A 23,629-nucleotide genomic window follows, 5' to 3' on the forward strand; every position below is an offset into this window, starting at 1 on the left:
TTACTGGAGCCCATAAACATCCACAACGTAAATACGCCACTCACCTTGAGATATAAGTTCTAAGGTCTCAGTATAGTTACTATATTAAAATAAGACATGACTTAAAGGTCATAGTTACCGGTTCATAGAATCCCTTAAAAAAAATTAGGTAATTACAGGTTGACTTTTTGGCGGGAACGCGAGGAGTGAAGTTGTGTGATTTGTTTTATTTTGTCTATTTAGTGTTTCTTCAGGTTTAAATATGTAATAACGGTGGTCTATTGATTGTTTAATATCTGTGAAAGTGCACAAATGTGGGAAAATGAAACAAAGCCGCTGGACGTAACTTCTCGGGATCCTCCAAAAAGTCCACTGAAAAAATCACAGCAAATAACCACCATTTTACTGAGATTATATTTCATCCCATATCATATCATCTGATTTCATTTCATTTCATATTATCATTTTTCACTCAAAAAAAGTTTTCATTAAAATTAAAATAAGACTTGACCTAAAAGCCTTAGTTACCAGGTCATAAAATCCTTTAAAAAATATCTATGAAAACAAATCTGTGGTTGCAAAAGCCGAAAATAACGTCATTTTATGTGAATTTGTTTGTTTTATCGTTGTACACTGTATGTAGCAAAAATAAAACCTAATATCTACTTTCATAAAAAGAACATTAGAAGTAATACATAACAGAATTGCAAAAAAATGGCAGACTTGCCATATCAAGTTGAATACGCAAAGACAGGTAGAGCAGCCTGTAAGGGTTGTAAACAAAAAATTGATCAAGGCTCACTGCGCATTGCTGTGATGGTACAGGTTTGTATAATGTGTAAAATTTAGAACTATGTATATATTTTCTTAACTAAGCCGATAAAGGTAAGCACGCCATCCTGCCTATTTCCGCCGCGATGTAGTCTTGAGCACAGACTAAGTTACCTACTAGTTTACTGACATTGAGAACCAGTTTGAAAGTGAAACAGCCGTTGTATTTTCTTGTTGCTTTTATCGGTAATTACTCATCTGATGATGATTAATTACCGTTGCTCATGGACGACAATAAATGTTAGGACCTAGCCAAGTTGCTGTTTAGCGTTGAGTACCCTTTGCAAATCTTTTAAAGCCCAGAGATTGGAGCAACAGTCCATTTGAGGCCAAACTTGTGCTTTGTAAAGTACCTATAATTTTTTCTTCAGACGTGAAGTACTGCACTGCTCTGTTGGAGACTCCCAACACTTTAAACTCCAACTAGCCTTTGCCCTCCAAATGACTTACTCAACACTGCCTACAATGCTAAGAATAAGAAAATTAAACTTCTCAGAAAGTTCCAGAGATTCTGCTTGCAATTAAAATTAAATATATATAGTAAGGAATACCCTACTAAAAAGGTATAAAACCGGCGTGCAGCTCTGTCACCCGCGCATTTGTCGGTTGACATTAGTCGAGAGAACATCGGTCAAAGACTTTAAGTGTTAATTTAGGAAACACGAATTTTATAATAATGTTGAGGGTACAGTGCCTATAAATAGCAACGCCTTTGCTCGAAACATTAATTCGATCGGCGGCGTTCGTGAGAGAAGGTAGTCGTGGACATGGTGTGAGTGAGTCATTGTTTTAAGTCTCTGTAAACGTGTGCTAATTGTTATTTTTTTAAATGGTTTTTCTTCTGAATCCTAAATATATATATACAATGGGCATCTGGTGTAGTGGTAAGTGACATGGTCACTACACAAGAGGGTCGCGGGTTCGAATTCCACCAAGGGAAGATATTTGTATGATAAATATAAAATGTCTTTTCCAGGGTTATGAATGTATATTATATATATGTAAGTGTATTGGAGTGATGTAGGCAAAATAAAAGAGAATTGTTCAAGTCGACAATTAGTGTAATACTGTTATAATTTAGTGTGTGCAGTTACAAATATAAGGTTAGGTGAGCTGCACACTACATAAGTGTATAATAAAAATCTTATTTTTATTTCCGTTATCTGATACCTGTAACACAAGGTCTTTACAAACTTAGCACGGGACCAGTTAACGTACCGAGGACGTCTCACCTTCCGAGCGACGCAGGTGCTCACGGGACACGGCTGTTTCGGTCGCTACCTGCACCTCGTTGCCCGGAGGGAGCCGACGCCGAAGTGCCACCATTGCAGTGGCTGCAACGAAGACACGGCGGAGCACACGCTCGCGTACTGCCCCGCTTTCGCGGAGCAGCGCCGTGTCCTCGTTGCAAAAATAGGACCGGACTTGTCGCTTCCGACCGTCGTGGCTGCGATGCTCGGCAGCGATGAGTCCTGGCAGGCGATGCTCGACTTCTGAGAGTCCACCATCTCGCAGAAGGAGGTGGCGGAACGGGAGAGGGAGAACTCTTCGGCGCCGTGCCGCCGCCGTCGAGCCGGGGGTCGGAGGAGGGCGTTTGTCCAGCTCCGGCCCCTATGAGGAGGCAGTCTCCTCCCGGTGATGGTCACGGGGCGACCTAAGGGGGTTGAGACTGCGCCGCACGCTACCGTCACTCTAGCGCGCTGGCACCAGGAGTACGGGACGACGCGTCGGCGGCGCGGTCCGCATTTTCGTCGTCGCTGTCGTCGCCGAACATACTGTGGAAGAGCAACCCGGTCGGCGGTGTATCGCGTTCCGACCCGGCAGGCTGGTTCTGGCCCAGCGGGGTATCCCGGAACACCAGTGGCATTGCCCGGGCGGCCTAGTAGGGCCGCCGTACCGCGGAGACTGACGTCGTTGGTCGTCGACTATCGCCTCGACGACCCGTCGGTCGGGCGTCCTCGGGGTGGCGCCGCGTGTCTGGTTGTAGTGTTGACCGCGGAAACCCCCCTACTCTGACCGGGCTTTGACCCCGGACGGAGATCGGACGCCGGGTGTAAGAGTGCAGGGGAGTCGTTTAGTGGGTGGGCCCTAAATTCCTTGGGCCCGCGGTCTGCTCTCAACACCTGCAGATCGTTGAGTCTCACATACCCCGCGCGCCCCCTAGGCGCGGGGACCTCGTAGGAGGTTCGGCCCTCGGTCAGAAAAAAAAAAAAAAAAAAGTGACCAGTTAACGTGGCGTGATCGTTAGTAAATACATATATATATTTATTTATTTATATGACTCAACTCTGAAAGATTTTTTTTATTGCCCTTGTAGGCAGGCGAGCATACGGCCCGCCTGATGGTGAGTGGTTACCGTCGCCCATGGACTTTAGCAATGCCAGGGGCAGAGCCAAGCCGCTGCCTACCGCTTAATACTCTCCACAAGCCTCGTTTCAAGAAGGACATGTCATAGCGCTCGGGAAACACCGTGGAGGGGAGCTCATTCCATAGCCGGATGGTACATGGCAAAAAAGATCTCTGGAAACGAACTGTGGATGACCGCAGTGGCTCCAGGTAGTATGGATGAACTCTACTCCGGTGGCGGGCGGTGCGATGGTAAAAACGAGATGCCGGTATCATCTCGAACAATTCCTCAGAGCACTCCCCATGGAACATACGGTACAAAATACAGAGGGAACCGAAGTCCCTCCGCAGACCCAGAGGTTCCCAATTTACCTCATGTTCCAATGGTGGTGGTGAGATGTATTAGTACTGTTATGTGTATGAACTACATTCATCATATTCGCTCATAAATGCAAAAAGGAAGGATGAAGTGGCATGGATATTTTGTGAAGTCTAAGCCTATATTTGCTAGTCTCTTAAAATATTTCAGGTTCCCATGTACCATTTTTAATGAAACAACGAATTCTGCCATAAGTGTCTGTACCTATAACTATTAACTTTGCAGCAAAAAAACCTAAATAAAACTACTAACTAATTACGGCTATTTTCCATTTTAATAGTAAAACTACATCAATAAGTCATCCATTTGTTTCCTAGGTTGAAGACAGGGTTTGGGTTTCACAGCTGGAGCTCACAGCCCATGGGGTGTTAAGTGGTTACTGGAGCCCATAGACATCTACAACGTAAATGCGCCACCCACCTTGAGATATAAGTTCTACAACGGCTGCCTCACCCTTCAAACCGAAACGCATTACTGCTTCACGGCAGAAATAGACGGGGTGGTAGTACCTACCCGCGCAGAAACACAAGTGGTCCTACCACCAGTAATTACGCAAATTATAATTTTACGGGTTTGTTTTTTATTACACGATGTTATTTTTTCATCGTGGAAGTCAATCGTGAACATTTGCTGACTACGTATTTCATTAGAAAAAAATGTACCCGCCTGGGATTCAAACACCGGTGCATTGCTTCAACACGAATGCACCGGACGTCTTATCCTTTAGGCACAACGACTTCATTCTTTAGTTTATGTAGATTTTTTAATTATAACCACAACCAAAGATTTGTATATAACCACATAATATTTCTAAAACTCCGCAGTCAGCTTTCTTTGATGGAAAACAACCAAACTGGCATCATGAAGATTGTTTTTTTAAAAAGCGACGTTTAAACAGTTTCACTGAAATTGCAAACTTCAATGTACTTAAAAATGAAGACCAGAAAAGAATAAAAACTACTATAGGTTAGTAAAATTTAAAATGTACAGTCATTAAGTGTTCAAAATATGTGCTAAAAACATGTTTCAGAAAACTGACAAAGTGAACATCTTTCACCATGCATGATTTTTTATTTGATAGATAACCAATAAATTTTGTTGTTTACTACTTGTGTAAATATATAAATTAAAATGGAAACCCGTTTTATAAATGTCAGTAGTGCAATTAAAATTTTTGCTGAGTTTTTTTTTCTATAATAGTTAACACTACACATGCAACAGAATTAATCAGCTCCTGCCTGTATTAACACTACTAGTTCCAATTACTTTCAATTGAGCAGAAAACAGTGCTGGTGCTGTTGTAATGCCCATTCAAGAAACCAAAACCAAAGGCAAAGGTAAACGTAACAAGAGAGCCGCCCCAGAATCAGATAACTCTGCGCTGAAGGACTTCAAAGTTGAATATTCAAAAAGCAGTAGGGCCACGTGTCCTGAATGTGAAATTAAAATTTGTAAGGTAAGTTGGTTTTCAGCTAAAAGATTTAATTTAACATCAGTAAAAATAAAATAATTTTAGTTGGATGCTATGTAAGTCTCTTCAAAATCACCGTCCTAAACTTAGAGATTACATACACTTATATAACCCGGTTATCATCCCGCCGATTCGCGTACTATAATGTGGTGAGACATACAGGTTGATGTAACAGGAGAGGTTGATGTAAAAATAAATTTAACTTTGCTCTCAAAAAACATCTCTCTTACATTTGTCGATGTCTAACTTGCAAATGTAAATATGACTATGTACTTCACAAAGTCTTTCTTTATTTTTTAGATGTTTTTTGATATAGATAAAGATTTTCCCTTTGCTAAAAAATTTACCTCATATCAAATTTCGTGAGCCGATTAAAAAAAACCTTCATTTCCAGGATGAAATTAGAATATGTAAGATTTTATATGATACAGAAGTTGGTATGAAATATGGTGGACAACCAAGATGGCACCACTTGCCTTGTTTCGTTAAATGCAGAAATGAACTTCTGTACTTCGCTGGAGGAGAGAATCTACCAGGATTTGATGATCTTAAGAAAGCAGATCAGATAATTGTGAAAACGGAGATAAAGTATGTTAATTAATAATATTCTCATTATTTTCATGAATTTTAAATCATAATTATTAAATTATGTGTTAAACAAATTTAGCTGTTAACACAATATATATTGTTATTCAAAATGTAAATTAGCCAGAGTATTATATCTTCATGGACGTCGTAGCCAGGGCCAGGAGTTTGGGGCTGCTTATGTGCACTTATTATACCACGCCATATGATCTTCTGGCTGCCAAGCTGGCTGCGCGGTAGCCTTATGAATCTAGTGTTGAATATAATTGGCAAATGATAAAAACTACCATTAAAATCGTTCATATGATCAGAGTAATTGTTTTCACATCGTTCGATTTTCAAACCATTGGCAAATCGTCTTTATTATTATTCGGTTTTTATCTGTTGCTTTGTAAAAATAACAATAATACATTTCAGACCATTTGAAAGCCCTGACATTCCAATAAAAAAATTGAAGAACGAAGTAAAAGACGAAAAAGAGTTGAAAGAGGACAAAGCACTTGAAAACAAAATTGAAAAACAAAACAAATTGTTTGATAAACATAGAAATGCTTTAATGAATACAAATAAAAATGATGTAGAAAAAATTTTGGAGTACAATTTACAGGGAATCCCAACAGGAAAGACTGAGGTGAGTCTATGCACTATACAATAGTTTTTTTGTGACTACCGTCACATGTAACAGGTGTCAATATAATTGACCTCAACAAAGTGCAATCAAAGTAGAAAGAACTCCGTTTTAGTGTCAAATGGTTTTTTTCTACATACATGTGTAACACAGAAATATTTTTAGGTATTTTATTATAATAATAATAATTAACATCTTTAGTTTTGTACCACTGTATAGGATTCGTATTATATTTATTCATTGTTTATTTTTCAGTGTTTTGATCGTTTAGCAGATTGTATGACATTCGGAGCTCTCGAGGCCTGTCCTGAATGTAAACAAGGGCAGTTAGTTTTAGATACCCTTGGCTATAAATGCACAGGTATCTTTGTTTTTTCTTTTTTTATCTCTATTTTCTTACCTACCTTGTGTTTAGTGTGTTACCTGAGTCCATATACATCCAACCTGAATGCAGTACCACAACTCTCATAAAATACCGGTTAAAATTTCGCATACACTTGAACACATATATGAGCATTTCTCAAAATTATTGCACAATAGACTTTAGCCTCTGTCCCATTTTTTTAATATTTTGTTCCGGCTAATATATTAGTTCATTACTACTTTTTATAAATTGTGTAAGCAGTATAACTACTCTACTTATTAGAAAGGAAAAATAACAGATATAAATACAATGAGATTTTTTCATTAAAAATATATATGTATCATAAATCAGCTTCAACCAGTTGTATGAAAAGTGCAGTGTCCTAATCTCAATATCTTACCAAACCATCGATCTTTAGTTGAATGGACATGGGCATTGTATAAATAAAAAATATTATTTATTTATAGCCATAAGTCACAATTCATCCTAAAACATCCTTTTTAGCATTACTTTAAGTATAATTAAATTTCTAATTAATGATTTTAACTTGTCCCGTAAAAAGTTCCACCTAGAAATTCCAGTTTTTGTTACCATAATGCTGAAGAAATATGAGAATCGATTAATGCAATTATATTTTAGAATAATGGTAGCATTAGCCGGCTTGGCATCCGTCTTGTTTTAATTTCGACTAGTTCTTTCTGGTGCCGGTACGAACGGTAAAAGTCAATATTTAAGCTAGCGGTCAGAACAAAATTCCACCTTTGTTACTCATAAAACATAGATAAGTGCAGATTTTATTGTTATTTCACTTAACCTACTATTAAAGCTCCCATTCTTGATTTCGTTAATCAAATCGAAATAAGAGTAATCGTGTGAGTTGCATGTGTTTACAAATAAAATGACATGTTGTTCTTGATTTGTTACTTCTTTTTTTGTTACTTTTGTGTGGTAACGTATAAATGGAAAAGAGAGTAACAAAATAGGAAATCATTAGGCTGAGTATATATAATATATTATTATTATTATTTAACTTTCTGTTTGCAAATAATAATTATTGCAATTACAACGGCGTCAATTTCTTTGTTTTTTTGTTGTACTATTACAGATTTGTACTATGAAATAGATTGGGAGTTTTTTGTTAGTATTTTTCTATCAGTTTGATTAGTTTATTTAAAAACAAATGCGGCTTTTAAATATCTGCTTGTTTTAATCTAAAAGTGCGATCATAGTAAAGAGAGAACTACTGCATGATATTCCTTCTGATGTGGTGGGCTAAATTTCAAAATATCTGTTGTTCTGGGTAACGTAAAAAAAGGGTTCTTTTACACTAACACTTTTTTTTTCCTACCTATGCTGATAGCCTTGAGAGGCTATTTCAGCTTCACCCTAACGTTTGTAGGTGAGCTCACGGGGCTCAACCGGAGAGTTGCTAACACTGACCCTAGCAAGAGCAGTGCTTCGCAGAACCTACCACCGGATCGGAAACGCGACCCACTGAGAAGATCCGGCGAGAAACTCAGTGGGCTGTGTCTATGGGGTTAATTCGCTCGTCGAGCCCTTCGTTCGCCAAGCGACGGGTTCGACTCTAACCTCTGCTGAAAAAATGAGGCGCTACCGCGAAAGCCTTAAAGAAAATCCACAAAAGATGGAGGAGCAGCGAATACGAAACATAGAAAGGATAAAATCTAAATATTTATATAAATCAGTAAGTGAGATGTCAGAAGACGAAAAAAATAAACAAAGACAAAAGTGGCGTGCCTGTGTTTACACCTTGGCCTATCATGGCCTTTTTCTTCGACACATTTTATCAAGGCACCGATATGTTATTCCAGATTCGTCTAACAATCCGCTGCATTTTGTATCAAGTATGAACGCTGTAGAAATAAACATATTATTACGTTGTCCATTTTTCTGGTGCCAAAGATGTGATTATAATTTATACGATCACTATCCAGCCGATGAATGTGATTATTGCTATTAAAGGTTTTTACTGAATTAGAAACCGTTAGGCCTCCGTTTCATTATGATTAAAAAATAACTGAAACGATATTTTTGTTACCTACTCGTAAATGTTCCTAAATATTTGAATGGGGTATTTTTTAAACGAAAAATGTTTAAATGTCCTTTGACAGCAGTTCATGCTATAATCTACATATGTAAATATAATTATAATTATTTTTAACACGGGTCAAAGTTTATTATAATTTGAACTACTTCGAAAACTAGCCTTATAAAATCCTAGTTTGTTACCAGTATTCCATTTTTGTTACTGTCCCATAAAAGCGGACACGTATTTCTTTTCAAATTTTTTATTTATTATCTTAAAACCTGCAATTTTTTTTAAAAAAGCAACAGAAGTGTATTGTTATTTCATTTGTGAACGTATTTAAAAATAAAACAACATCAAAACTTCTTTACTGTGATTTTAAAACAAAGTTGTGGGGAAATGGTAACGTAAAGGATATATTACAACTTATATAAGTAACATTTTGCTGTAAATGTTAACAGTTTTTTATAGACACGTAAAATGATGGTTATGTCACCCTATTGAAATGCATAAAAGTTGACGAAATTGATTTGGTGTTTTAATTAACGTAATTGATAGACGGTAACAAAATAAGAATATTTCTCCGCCCTTGGTATATTTGTACACATTTCTCTACTTTATTACATATTAAACCTCAGAACAAACCTCATATTCAAAATCTATAGACACCTATCTACAAATGAAAACAAAAAAAATGCTTTAGTTTAACATTTTTATTTTTGTACATTATTTTATTGGTGGTGCATTTATTTTGAGAAATGCTCATATAGGTATACCCTTTCGAATCATACTATGTAATGTAAATAAAATTTTGACGTTAGACAACTGTATACATAAACCCCTTAAAAATTAGATATACACACATTCTAATTCTGAAATAACTGTTATTCCAATATAATAATAATAAATAACAAGTTAAAATAAATAATAAATCAGGAGTAAACTTTTAGAGTAATCTGTCTTTTCAATCAGGTAATTTGAGCGAGTGGACCAAATGTACCTATCAAACTGATAAACCGAAGAGGAGGGCTCTGAAAATACCAGAAAAATACAAAGAGCTTGATTGTTTCCGCTCGTTTAAGCCCACGGTCCGCACTCGTTTGTTCCACGCTCCACTTCCATCACAAAACTTTGTTGTGAAACAAGAAGAGACAGAGTAAGAACTACCTTTTTTCTTTTTCTTTCAACTCACAGACACCCTCTGCTGAATATTGGTCTCCCCCTTTCAATTGTTTACAATTCACAACTCTCGCATTTATGTACCTAGTTGTTTTTTAAATTAATATTTTTTTACATAATAAAATCCTTATAAAAGATTGTTCATCCGTGCTTTATGTTCTTACCCGGGCTTTGAACGCATTATATCACTACATAGTATAAAACAAAGTCGCTTTCTCTGTCCCTATATCCCTATGTATGCTTAAATCTTTAAAATTACGCAACGGATTTTGATGCGGTTTTTTTTAAAAGAAAGATAGATTAACATCCATTAAATAGTGGAGAAATCAATTATAAATTACAGTTTCCGAAGCGTAGCGAGGACGGGTCGCTAGTTGTGTATTTAACATAACTGATCACACAAACTCGTTGCTAAAATCAAATTTATACCACGTTGCGTAATTTTTTTAATACGGTACCTACCTTCTAGTCGCGCCACTACTTGCCCGCCATCGATTAATTATTTATTCCTCTAAATTCCTTGATTTCCATAAATATATCAGTTATCTTCATGAATTACATTAATACATTACTACACTGCATATTAAATCCGTAATTGAAGCAGAAGCATCGTGACGTTAAAAGCAGGTTGAATATATAGTTATACTGTCAGCCAAAATAATGAACTAATTTAAATGAATTTGCGATTAATCTCCCGTTTGTATTCATTTCCTTTTACAACGTTTTGCTTACCGTTTTTATTTTCTTCGATACGAGCACTCGTCAAGCCTCGGAAAATACTGTCATTAAATTCAAAATTAGGTCACATTGACCAATTTCCACGCGTTCTTTTTCCTTTATAATATTAAAACATTTTAACAGGCCTCTCTAAGTATGCATCAGTGAAAGAAAAATTTATAACTTTTTTTCAGAGTAAAAAAAGAAATCCGTGTGCCGCCTTTGAAAAACTTGAAATTCTTCATTTACGGAACATTGAAGAAGAATGAAAAGGAGAATATCAAGAATCGCATTATCAAGCTCGGAGGAGACCCCGTCAGTAAACTGTCTGAAGCTACGGTCGCAGTCATCTCTACTAAAGCGGATGTCGAGAAAATGTCTTCTAAAATGCAATCCATACAATATCTAGATATTGTAGTAAGTACGAACATTTAAAGTGCTTTTATTGTGCTAACACAATGTATTGCAATAAGGCTAATTCTATATTGAAATCACATCTAAATTCACCCGTTGTTAACATTATCAGCGTATATAACAGGTCATTCAAAAGTTCTGTTTTCGTTTTTACTTTATATTGCAAATATAATTTAACTTTTCAAAATAAACCCAGCAAGCCGGTTCTAGTGGAATATTGAGTGCATGATTTTAGAATATAAAATTAAAAAATCTCTTGACAGTTTTTTATTTCTTCAAAAATTCATGTAAATAATAAAAGTGACTCTGCATAATAACAATTTTATTAACAGGTTCTAGATGAAAGTTTTCTAAATTCGATTGACCCTGAGACCGGAACTGTAGCCAGATCCCTGGAGTTAATGAAAGAATATAATATCGCCGATTGGGGTGTTGATGTGAGTTGGTATTTTTTAATAGAAATTATATTAAAATATAGCTTATGAATCAGCAATAATTCTGTTCTACAAAATAGCCAGAAAGTTACTAAATACGACTTTTTAAATCGTGAAATAGTGTAAATCGGCCATAATTTGCTGTGTATGTATGTACCTAAATACATATATGGAATACACCCATTTGATGAATGAATGACTCTAGTGTCTTGTATGATGTATTATGTAAAAAGTTGCATTGTAATACCAACAATAACAACAAAGTACATATTCTTTTTTATTTTTTTATTCTGAGCTGCTTACCAAATTTAACAAAAGTCTGAACTCAACTTGTAAGGTTTTTTTAATGTCAAAATCATTAACGCGTTAACCGTCGATCTTATATGAATAAACGGTGATGAACCACATAATGTTCTATGGTTTTCGAAATTCAATGTTAAATTTTTAGATTTTAGTGATGCAACAAAATTTAATGGCAATGTAAAAATTGTAGCTAGCAATATCCGTTATACTTTTTTTGATTTTTTTGTTATTGGTCATGTAATCTTAATAAAACAAAAATGGACCGATAAAAATATATGGCGGGGTTGTTCGACAGTGCATTTTCATAATGCAGTTGCTCTCAGTAGACCTTTCAAAAAAATCTCGTAACCTATTCAACAAATATAAAAATGCACAATAATAATTATGAATTTACAGAACATTTACAATATTTTATTACAGCTGTTCTTCATCCAGTAATATTTTTTTGTTTTTTTTTAAGCCTGCCTCTAAGCTGCCCCAAGATATTATTGATGGAAAATCGATACCCAAGAGTAAAAGCATGTATGTCAAGTCTGAAAAATCAGCAGTCAAACTCAAGATCCGCGGTAAATATCATTACATCCAAATCTTTTGCTACGAGAATTCATCATCATCATAAATAAAATCCTTTCAACCGTCACACTTTTATTCCCAAATATAAGGGCAGTGTAAATACGATTCATACATTTTTTTTAAATAATATAGTAAGTAGTCTAGTAGAAGTCATTATCAGAACTATACCATCAATTGTTCACTATCTTTCATCAAACGTAACATCTTTTCTCTACTTACGAGTTTGTGTTTACTTTGTTTGTATAATAGCCGGCAAACTTCTTGAGCATTTGTTGACGTAGTGGGGGTAAGTTTGCGCATGGTACACTCACGTGCAAAAACACTATTTACTCTGCGTCATAATGCAATTAAATTATTAAAATCAACATATATGTATTTTTTTATATATTTATTAGAACATCAACAAAAAATATTGGTTAATGATTGTAATAATTTAATCTTGGGGTAAAATAGATATTCCTTCTATTAAGTCAAAACTAGAGTTGTTGCCAGGTCTTGGTTCAGTTGAAGCGAAGCTGGAATTTGTATATTTTTTTTCGTTATCATAATCTTGACCATCATCATCATCACTGTTTTCATCACCCGAGTCGCCATCATCGTGATGAGTCGACATAGGGCTCATCGGTGTAGTTTACAACTCGGTCGGTTCGATCTTCTTTTTTGTCTATAATTAATTATTTTTTGAAGATATTCGATTCGTAGTAATCGAATGTTACTTTTTTCAATTACCAGCTTTCGATTATTTTCTGTTTTTTTTTCATCTGAAGCCTAGCTCTTTCATAATTCGTCGTAAACTTCATTCCGAGCCATTAAAATGTATATCTTCTTTAAATTTTTCGAAGCCTTTCTACGGTAAGGAGTTTCGCTGCTTGTTATGTAGTTATTATGATTACATCTTTTTATTACAGATTGAACGAAACTATCCATTCCGGTAACTTTCTTCTTCCCTGATCTTTTCTTCCTCGGAGTCCGAAACACGGCGAGCAAGCCAGAGCCTTTAGCTTCGTTAATAATGCACCTAACAGTACTCACTGATGTTTTTGTTGCTTCCGAAGTCTGTTTTACTTTTTCCATATCATTCTTCCCCTGTTTTATAATGAAGCAATATACGTCGTACACAATTTTTCTACCCTTTCTTTTGAATACTACACCAGTTTGTCATTGCATAGTGTATTTTTTTATAAAAAATCAACAAACACTTAACAAATAGCAATGGCAACAAAGTCAACAAGCAATTATAACAAAAAACGTAACGATTAATAACGATAGACTTTTCACTATACGCAAGCGTACTTTTGGGAGCAAGCGGAACGAGGGCGCGGTGCGGGGCGCAAGGTTCGACTGATCTACCAATAACGCGCTCGATACGATTTCTCCTGCCGTCGCGCCTCACCCTCACCACCAAAGTGATCTAAAATTCGGTTCTGCGCAGTCAAGGTCATTTGCTCAAGATGTTTGCCGGTTACTATAACTTTAGTTGTTTTTTTTTTCTATAAGAAAAGTTGAAAAGAAAATTCGATTTTTTCATTCGATTTCGAAGCTTCAGTTTTGTGCGTAATGTATATAAAATGCGTACAAGTTTCAATACATGTTGTGTATGTGCAGACGGCAACGCTGTGGACCCGGCATCGGAACTGGACGAGGAGTGCCACGTGTACACGGACCGCTACAAAACAACGTATTCGGTCGTGCTCTCGCTCACTGATGTTGTCGCTCAGAAGAACTCCTTCTACAAACTGCAGATCTTGAAACATAATAAAGAGAACAGGTAACGAGATTTTTACTGGCGCTAGGACCTCTTGTGAGTCCGCGCGAGTGGGTACCACCACCCTGCCTACTTCTGCCGTGAAGCAGTGATGCGTTTCGGTTTGAAGGGTGGGGCAGCCGTTGTAACTATACTGAGACCTTAGAACTTATACCTCAAGTTGGGTGGTGCAGTTACGTTGGTAGGTGGGCTGTGAGATTGGCTACCCATTTAAGCAAAAAAAAAAAAAATTATTGCTAAAAATCACCCAAGTAAATTCCTGGCCCATTTGGTATTAAGTGAACTATCACAGCCGGAGGATGTCACAGCTTTAACACTGCGACCCATCGTCATCTGACTGCTTTGTGGTAGAAAGAAGAAAGGAGTTTGGTGCTACCCTGTGTGGTCTCAACATGTAGACATGTAGACACGAGTAGACTACACGACAGTGACGCTATCGAATCTGTAAATTATTTCCTTAAGCACGCCATAAAGTTGTTAATAATTTTCAAATATAGAACCCGCTTATTTCTCAGATACTGGTTGTTCCGTTCGTGGGGTCGGATCGGCACAACGATCGGCGGCAGTAAAGTCGAGAAGATGAAAGATCTCGATAACGCTTTGGACAGATTCCAAGCGCTGTACGAAGAAAAAACTGAGAACCGTTGGAAAGACAGGAATAACTTTGTCAAGGTTTGTCTTGTGAAAGCATCTAAACCATGCACGGTAGTGACAGTAACCTAACTCTGCTGAAGTGTGCCTGCTAGAATTTGTACTACTGTCCGGCCTGTGTTTACTGTCCTCCTTCTCCATATATCGTATTCCTTAGTGCTGAGAGTGCATGACCTTTACAAAGCATTTTTACTTTTAAGTAATGTAAATTGATATATTTACTTTTTATTATGTACGTTTAATATGATTTTCTGTGTTTCGAATATACGTATGTATATTCGCTTTATAGCTCTGTGGTCACGGACGACTAAGGATAACAAAATTAACCTTGAAGAGTTCAGTTACCATTAGTTCACTCATTGTGTAATGAAACGTAAAAAAGGCAAGAAATATTTTTCATAAAAAATATACAGTAGTTTGCACAATATTAAAATGTCGAAGAAAAAAATATCAATCTTCCGTTTGCACGGAAACTGTAAGGTATTCGAAAAACATCTCATTAAATTTGTTATTTTTTTGTGTTCAGGTTTATCTTGTAACTTTCACCATTTTACATGTGTTGATGTAATAAATGATTTAAAAATCCGATTTTTACTGAACAGATTCCGGGGCGATACTTCCCGCTGGAAATAGACTACGGTGACAATGAGACGAAAACACTCACTGTCGACCCCAAGTGTGAGCTCGCCGAGCCCGTGCAGCGACTCATCGTCACCATCTTTGACATCCACTACATGAAGCAGACCTTGCTCGAATTCGAGGTGAAATACTTTTGATATCATTCTCAATTTTTTTTGCTAGTTTCCACCAAGCGTGCCCCACCGGTTTGAATTTGCTACAACGTTAAATAAAAAAAGTTTCTCTCTGATATTGATCTGAAACCATCTGATTGTAAATAACTACATGAGTACACTTGTTATTGAAATTACTTGAAAGAACCTCATAATTAGAAAAGTCCCTAAAGAATATCTACTGCAAATTATCACCCTCAACATTTTCGCTAAGTAGGTGTAAGGTAATACGTATTTAACACGTGTTTACAAGCCGTTTCCACGATTAATGAATGGACTTTGTAATAAATATGCAACTTGCAAAAATATACGTGATTGTGATTTGTTTATAGGGTACATTAGAACCACTGTACCATACACTCGAGACCGAAGTCTCAACATGATTGACGCCAATATACAGTCGCTAAATTAGATAAATGATGGTGTCTTTCGATAACGCGCTGGTTTACCTGCATTATACAAATTAAAATAACCGAAAGATCCTAATTATTGTTTCAGTTGGACACAGAGAAAATGCCTCTCGGAAAGTTGTCTAAGAAACAAATAAAAGCAGGCTACAAAGTATTATCTGAACTGCAGAATCTCATAAAAAGCGGAGATGCGAGTCGAAATAAAATTGTGGATGCCACTAATAGGTAAGAACTGTATTGCACCTTCTAAAACAAATCAACGCATCATTTAACTCTAATATATAATGTAAATATATTTTTATGTTTCAAAATTACCAATATATAACAAGTCGAGAGCTTTCTGAATGAAATGAATCAGGGATTAAACCCAAAATTTAAGTAGTATGGAACATCTGTATCATCTTCGGTTTTAGTTGAATCAAAAAAAAAAATTGGTGAATAAATTGTGTGAGCGTCAAATTTTTTTTTTTTTAAAATTGTTCCTTTGTTGCCTGTGTTAAAAATTGTTATTATATTATGAAAGTTTCAGCTTGCAAATTACAATGTACATTATTAACATTACATAAAAATAAAATACATTTCATAATCATGCAATTGTTTAAACAGATTTTTCACTTTAATACCCCACGACTTCGGGGTAAATAACGCACCGCTGTTGGATAATAATGAAATTATAAAGACGAAGACCGATATGATGGATAACCTGTTGGAAATTGAAATTGCGTATGGTCTATTACAATCAGGTATGCTCTTCTACTTCTACCTCTGTTAATGTCATTGTATAAGTAAATTAAGATATCTTTTTGTAGGAAGACCTTTATTATAACTATTAGATCGAAAAAATTTTAATGACATCACTATATAGTATAAAACAAAGTCGCTTTCTCTGTCCCTATATCCCTATGTATGCTTAAATCTTTAAAACTACGCAATGGATTTTGATGCGGTCTTTTTTAATAGATAGAGTGATTGAAGAGGAAGGTTTATATGTATAATAACATCCATTAAATAATGGAGAAATCAATAATAAATTACAGTTTCCGAAGCGAAGCGAGGGCGGGTCGCTAGTATATAATAAAGTGATGTTAGACAGAGAATAAAAACCTAGTGGTATGAAGAAAGTCCGGTACATTTCTCTGTTTAGACTGGAATTTTAACAAACGTTATACAATTGATATATTATTGAAAAAGATTACTTGCTTTCAAACAACTTTTCCTCGCAACATGCATGCCGAACTAGAGACATGTCGTCTGTGTTCCAATTGTCATGTTGGTCGGTCACTGTTTTCAAACGACCATAAATTAAAGAACCGAGCTACGAAAACGAATTTGTAATCCGTGAAAGTAAGTCAGGCATCCTATCCTCCAGAGCACGGGTCGGGTAAGCTTTTTAATTATTACCCCAAAACATTTTTGTTTAAGTTGATATTACCCCATGCCGAAGAACAAAAAAAAAAACGAAATCGCTTCTTTTTAGTATCTTTCAATTATGAAAAATATCATTAATAATTTTGAAAAGAAAACGATAACTAAAAGTTTAATGTAAACATCATTTATTCAATTTATCAATGTAATACCTAGTAATACATAATGGTAATAATAGTAATATATGTAATATACAGTTGAGGAAAAAAAATCGCCCCCACAGAAAATATAAGTAAATGATAATTTCTTGTTATTTTATAATTCATATGATATTTTTCTTGTATTATTAGACGAAAAAACTTCGTTTCGTTTCATTTCGTTTCATTGAGTTTGAAATCACAACGATTCTAAAGAAGTTTCACTTCAATATATACTTTTTATCCACAAAAGTTTTATTTTTACCCCCCAAAATTACATTTTACCCCATTTGAGGTAATTTACCCCAGTTCCCCGACCCGTGGTGGTCTAGAGCAGACCACCACGACTTCCGTACTAATAGTGTTAAATAAATGGGTATAAATAACATTAGTTCGCGTTCCACAGACACTGACGACACGGTGAGCCCCATCGAAGGCCACTACAAGAAGCTGAAGGCGGAGATAGCGCCGCTCGACAAAACCACCGACGAGTTCGAAATGATCCTGGAGTACGTGCGGAACACGCACGGAAAAACGCACAACTTCTACACGCTCAATGTGGAAGAGGTGTGTATTATTAAAAAAAACATTACTGAACACATCAAATACTGTGAAATCAAGAAGACATATATTAATTCTCCCACTATGAATAATGATATAAATCTTAAGTAAATAAGTCTTTTTTATTTTCATTATTGACAACTTTTAGTACATGAATGAATAGTGTTAATATAGTGAAATTGAAATCAAATAAACTTATTAAAAATGTTTAAAATTAATAAACTACATATCCAATTTATCGATAGGTGTTCAAAGTTATCCGCGAGGGAGAAGATAAGCGTTACAAGCCCTTCAAGAAACTCCACAACCGCCGCCTCTTGTGGCACGGCTCCCGCACCACCAACTTCGCCGGCATTATTTCACAAGGTAAATGACGAGATTGCCCATATCTTTGGTGAAATTATTGTCGTTTCTAACAAAAAAAATTAATATTATAGTATTTCGATTCATTTTATGAGTGATAATTGCTATATTCTTCTGTGTTAGAAAATTCAAAGAAAAACCGTTCTATTAATAATAAATATAGCTTTTAGAAAAAAGATCAAAGATTATTTTGTCTTCACGTATTTACATACTACACAAAATATGAGTTTCCTCCAATCACATTTAACAACAAAGCAAAATATAATCTGTTGAACTACTTTAAAACCTACATTGTCTCTTTATCTAGGCATCGGTCCATGGTAAAATTCACCATGGCCCAACTATGATGGATGGATTTAGATGTGGTTTCCAGCGACGTATTTTATTATGATAGTTTTTAATAGCATTTGGAACTCTATGGATGTTGATGTGACGTCAACAAATAATGTTAATCACAAAAAATTATCTGTATCGTATGAAATCATAGTGTTCAAAGAATCAGCTTCCCGTGTTACCAACGTTTGCTTGTCTGCAGGTCTTCGTATTGCGCCGCCCGAAGCGCCGGTCACGGGCTACATGTTCGGCAAGGGCATATACTTTGCGGACATGGTCTCCAAGTCCGCCAACTACTGCTGCACCACCAGAAACAACCCCGTCGGCCTCATGTTGCTGTGTGAGGTCGCTCTCGGGAATATGTATGTTAAATTCCTTAATTGTGTAACAAACCACGGAAACGGCAATTTTAGTGTTCGCGGCCGCAACACTACAATATTTACCATTTGAATGCGTATAAGGTTTTGTAGACTTAAACAAAATAATAATATACAAAACTTAAATAGCGAACCAAACTAACAAAAATTTGTATATCCTTTTTTTTCCATTTTTGTTATTCTTTTTTTATGCTGTTGATTGTATTGTCATCAGTCCTTAATGTATGTACAAATTTAGTTAATCCAGGGCCTTGAAGTGGGTTAAAATAGTATTCAAAGATTACGTTACATACAAACAAACATGCATACCATACTAATAACAGCGAGCTAGAAAGAGGTTTCTTCATACCCTTTCCTCGTTATTAATTTTTCTACAAGTCAGTGACACTTGAGTCTTTATTTATTTAAAACGGAGACGAATTGGTGAGCTTGCATTTACACCAGGTATTGTCGGTTGAACATCAACCCAGACTGCTGATTATACTATCTATTGATAAATTATTTATGAAAATTTTTTTAAGGTTGATGTTAATAAATCTCTTTAAAAAAAATACTAAAGACTGTATCGGCAACTTACAATTCTATTCTGAATAATTAAATTCATAACATCTCTCAGACCGCCCAATTAAAGTAGTGTTAGTTAATACATTTTTTTATTTTTTATTGTTTAGATAGGTGGACGAGCACACAGTCCACCTGGTGTTAAGTGGTTAGGTACTGGAGCCCATTGACATCTACAACGTAAATGCCGCCACCCACCTTGAGATATAAGTTCTAAGGTCTCAGTATAGTTACAACGACTGCCCCACTCTTCATACCGAAACGCATTACTGCTTCACGGCAGAAATAGACACGGTGGTGGTACCTACCCGTGCGGACTCACAAAAGGTCCTACCACCAGTAATTACGCAAATTATAGTTTTGCGGTTTGGTTTTTATTACACGATGCTTTTCTTCGCCGTGGAAGTCAATCGTGAACATTTCTTAAGTACGTATTTCATTGGGAAAATTGGTACCCGCCTGTGGAATTCAAACACCGGTGCATCGCTAGATACTAATGCACCGTGACGTCTTATCCTTTAGGCCACGACGACTTCTTCTACATGTTATTAAGTTAATCACTGATTCCAGGAAGGAGTGTGTCAATGCTGAAGGTTTCTCTAAAGCCCCGTCCGGCACGCATTCCGTGTGGGGCGTCGGTCGAACTGAGCCGGACCCGAAAATGAATAAGGAATTGCCCGACGGACTCATTGTGCCGCTCGGGACGCCCGTCGACAGGGCGGAGAACAGCACGCTGCTGTACAACGAGTATCCTTTATTAAACAAATATAAATTTCATTATGTTACCTCATTTGATACAAATTTAGTACCCTGACTGTTACCGGTGTGCTTAGTGCTAGCGGCTAACGAAGAGAAGCTGCTCCATCTCCATACAAATTTGAGTTAACTTTTACGCGATCGAGAAGTTATAGTCCCGATTCTGCAGGATAGCCGTCGGAACTCATGGTTCCTGAGGAACGTGGATCTCCACGATGACCTGGAGCTCGACTCTGTCAGTGAGTATCTACAGTCGGGATCGATGCGCCACTTCGACAAAACGTCACGACACGAGAACCCTCTCATCGTGGCCGCCGGAAACTACATACCCGATCTTGTAGACTGAATGATATACAGTCGACGTCGCCCAAAGCACGTCATTACGGATTCTCCCGATCCATTAACGGTGCTTTTAGGCACCACAATCACCGGTCATTGTGCCTGTCGAACCCGTCGCTTGCGACGAAGGGCTCGACGAGCGAATTAGCCCATAGACACAGCCCACTGAGTTTCTCGCCGGATCTTCTCAGTGGGTCGCGTTTCCGATCCGGTGGTAGATTCTGCGAAGCACTGCTCTTGCTAGGGTCAGTGTTCGCAACACTCCGGTTTGAACCCCGTGAGCTCATCTACACACGTTAGAGTGAAGCTGAAATAGCCTCTCAAGGCTATCAACATAGGTAGAAAAAAAAAAGAGAATTTAAAAAACTCGCACTAAGCACACTGTGGTCCTAAGAACTGAATAATGTTCCAAGTTACATTTTGTTATCACTGCTTCAATTTTTCTTATTTATTGCATAAATTGGTAAATGAGATCATGGCCAGTGTACGGTACCAGAGCTAATAGAAAAGCTAACTGAATGCTGCCCACTTTGAGACATGAGCTAGAAGTCTCAATTCTATTAAATAACGGCTGTCTATCATTAAATCGGAACGCACTTGTGCCACAATTGTGAAATAGGCAAGATGATGGCACCTACCCGTGTGGATTTACGTTAAAATTACAATGCTGTATATTCTCCGATGGAATCCCTTAGTAGCCTTTTATTAAATCCATATGCCCACTTCGACTAGAAAGGTAGGAAAATCACTAAGGTAGCAGTGTCTAATAGGAATCAATACTTTTGTACTCTTTCTAAAATCTAATTATCAACTATTAATAGCATATTCAACAGTTATAAAAAATATATATTTGACAATGTTTTCCTTAGCACAGTATCAGGTTCATCGTGTACGACGTGGCTCAGGTCAAAGTGAAATACCTGATTGAAATGAGATTCGATTACAGATAATAATTACATATTATTTTCTTTCTATTCGTAAGTCATTCTATTCAATAGTAATGTAATGCTTGATGCTATATTGCTAAATATTTCATGTTGTTCAGTTTGTAGATGAATAGCCGCAAATCATGTTTTACGAGGATTTAAAAAAAAAACTTTTTTCTTTATTTTTTTTGTCAATTGTATCCAAGAAAAAAAATTACATTTATAATCAATATATATGATCGCAGCTATTCTTCTGGTTTAAAAGTAAGTTAATCTGAACTATGAAATGATTATAATTAAAATAATTGCTAACCATTTTTTATTGCTTAAATATGTCGGTAATATTTGAAATATTCGATTGAGATAATTTTTGTTGTTATGTATCTAACGCTATTGATTTTGAAGTATGTAACATAATAAATGTTAATTACCCAATGCCTATGTTTTATTTATAAATAAATACATTTTACAAATTAATGCAAAAAACTAAGAATATAAATGTGAGTCTGAAAAAATGTCAATTTACAAGAAAAGCGCTATAGGGCCTAAACATAAGGTGTGAAATTGCGGGAATTTTTAATGCTTATTCAGGATTGAACGCGTAATAAGTTTGGTTAAGTAATTTAGCATTCCCTTCCCCTTTTTTTAAGTTCCTATGGTGAGGGCCGAGTCACACCGAAATGGCAGCGTCGCGACGAGCACTTTCAGTGTGAAATAATTTCAAGCTTTATCTATATACTTAAAAGATCAGTATCGCTTGAAAAGCTAGAAAAGGTGGCGACACAGCCGCCGCCCGCCCGCGGTGTAGCAAGCAGCCGCGCGCCACGTGCGTCTTGTCGGTGGTTCTGCCCGCGGCAGAGCTCAGGACATGCTGTCTCAGAGCATGGCGGAGTGGTCCATAGATGTGGCTGTGGTCGCCGAGCCGTACTTCGTTCCCCCGGTAAATGATTGCTGGTTCGGAGATGATGGCGGCCTGGCGGCCAGTCATAGGCGATCTCCCCCTGGCGATGTTGACCAGGGGCTAAGGGTTCGTCGCGTCGCAGTTTTAAGAGACCGTCGTGATCGGAGCGTACTTCTCTCCGAACAGGCCTACTGTTGAGTGCGGGTATTTTCTGGGCAGGATCGGGGCGATTGCTCGCCGCCTCGCTCCCCATCCAGTGATTCTCGCGGGGGACCTCAATGCGGAGTCTGTCCCCCCGCTCAAACGCTCGTGGTAGGCTGCTGGAGAGGTGGGCGAACGCGGCCGGCCTCTGTTTGTTGAATAGAGGTTCGGTTGCGACGTGCGTGCGGTGGCAGGGCGAGTCTATTAAGGACGTTACGTTTGCGAGCCCGGCCATCGCGCGCCGAATCCGCGACTGGAGGGTCTTGGAGGGGGGCGGAGACACTGTCAGATACCGATATATACAGACCACCGATATATTCGGATTAACCTCACCGCCCGCTCCTCAGTCGCGGACATCCACGGGGACCACCCCCGTGGTGCATCCCGGTCATTCCTCAAGTGGGCACTGAAGCGCCTGAATAAGGAGCTCCTGATGGAAGCCTCTACGGTGGCGGCGTGGGCGCCCATGCGTCCACACCCAGTCGAGGTCGAGGGCGAGGCAGGGTGGTTCCGGGACACGATGCGTCGCGTCTGTGATGCATCGATGCCCCGGATCGGCCTTCGACTTCCTAATCGCCAGGCGTACTGGTGGCTGGTAGGTTTCTACTTAGAGGACAGATCGGTCACGTGTACCGGACATGGTGGGATCGTGCACAGGTTCCCGGTCGTGCGCGGTGTTCCACAGGGGCTGTGCTCGGCTCCTTTTGTGGAATATCGGGTATGACTGGGTGCTGAGGGGTGCCTTCCTCCCGGGCCTGAGCGTAATCTGTTACGCAGACGACACGTTGGTCGTGGCCCGGGGGGAAGAAGTTTTGCTGAGTCTGCCCGTCTTGCTACCGCTGGGGTGGCACATGTCGTCGGCAAAACCAGGAGATTGGGCCT

The 23,629-nt window shown here is 37.6% G+C and overlaps 1 protein-coding gene across 1 annotated transcript; it reads left to right on the forward strand.

Annotated features, from left to right (window-relative positions):
• The first annotated feature begins 515 nt into the window (after positions 1-515).
• LOC100862754 (poly [ADP-ribose] polymerase) lies at positions 516-22,080 on the forward strand. The gene is made up of 20 exons (XM_004926461.5): positions 516-804; positions 4,360-4,501; positions 4,816-4,991; positions 5,401-5,594; positions 6,009-6,222; positions 6,475-6,580; positions 9,603-9,786; positions 10,721-10,943; positions 11,273-11,377; positions 12,138-12,243; positions 13,856-14,018; positions 14,531-14,687; positions 15,269-15,427; positions 15,956-16,092; positions 16,474-16,610; positions 17,836-17,996; positions 18,236-18,356; positions 18,889-19,048; positions 20,195-20,371; positions 21,600-22,080. Exons 1-20 carry the CDS (start codon positions 694-696, stop codon positions 21,667-21,669), a joined length of 3,003 nt encoding a protein of 1,000 aa, XP_004926518.1. The 5' UTR covers positions 516-693; the 3' UTR covers positions 21,670-22,080.
• Positions 22,081-23,629: the final 1,549 nt, after the last annotated feature.

This window comes from Bombyx mori, chromosome 22 (assembly GCF_030269925.1).
Source record: "Bombyx mori chromosome 22, ASM3026992v2".
In the NCBI taxonomy this organism is placed as follows: Eukaryota; Metazoa; Arthropoda; class Insecta; order Lepidoptera; family Bombycidae; genus Bombyx; species Bombyx mori.

Excerpts from the sequence above, each read along its gene's own strand:
- LOC100862754 (XM_004926461.5), top strand. The coding sequence starts at position 694 with ATGGCAGACTTGCCATATCAAGTTGAATACGCAAAGACAGGTAGAGCA. Across the intron at positions 16,611-17,835 it reads GTATGGTCTATTACAATCAG|ACACTGACGACACGGTGAGC; the intron begins GTATGCTCTTCT and ends CGCGTTCCACAG. Across the intron at positions 20,372-21,599 it reads AGCACGCTGCTGTACAACGA|GTTCATCGTGTACGACGTGG; the intron begins GTATCCTTTATT and ends GCACAGTATCAG.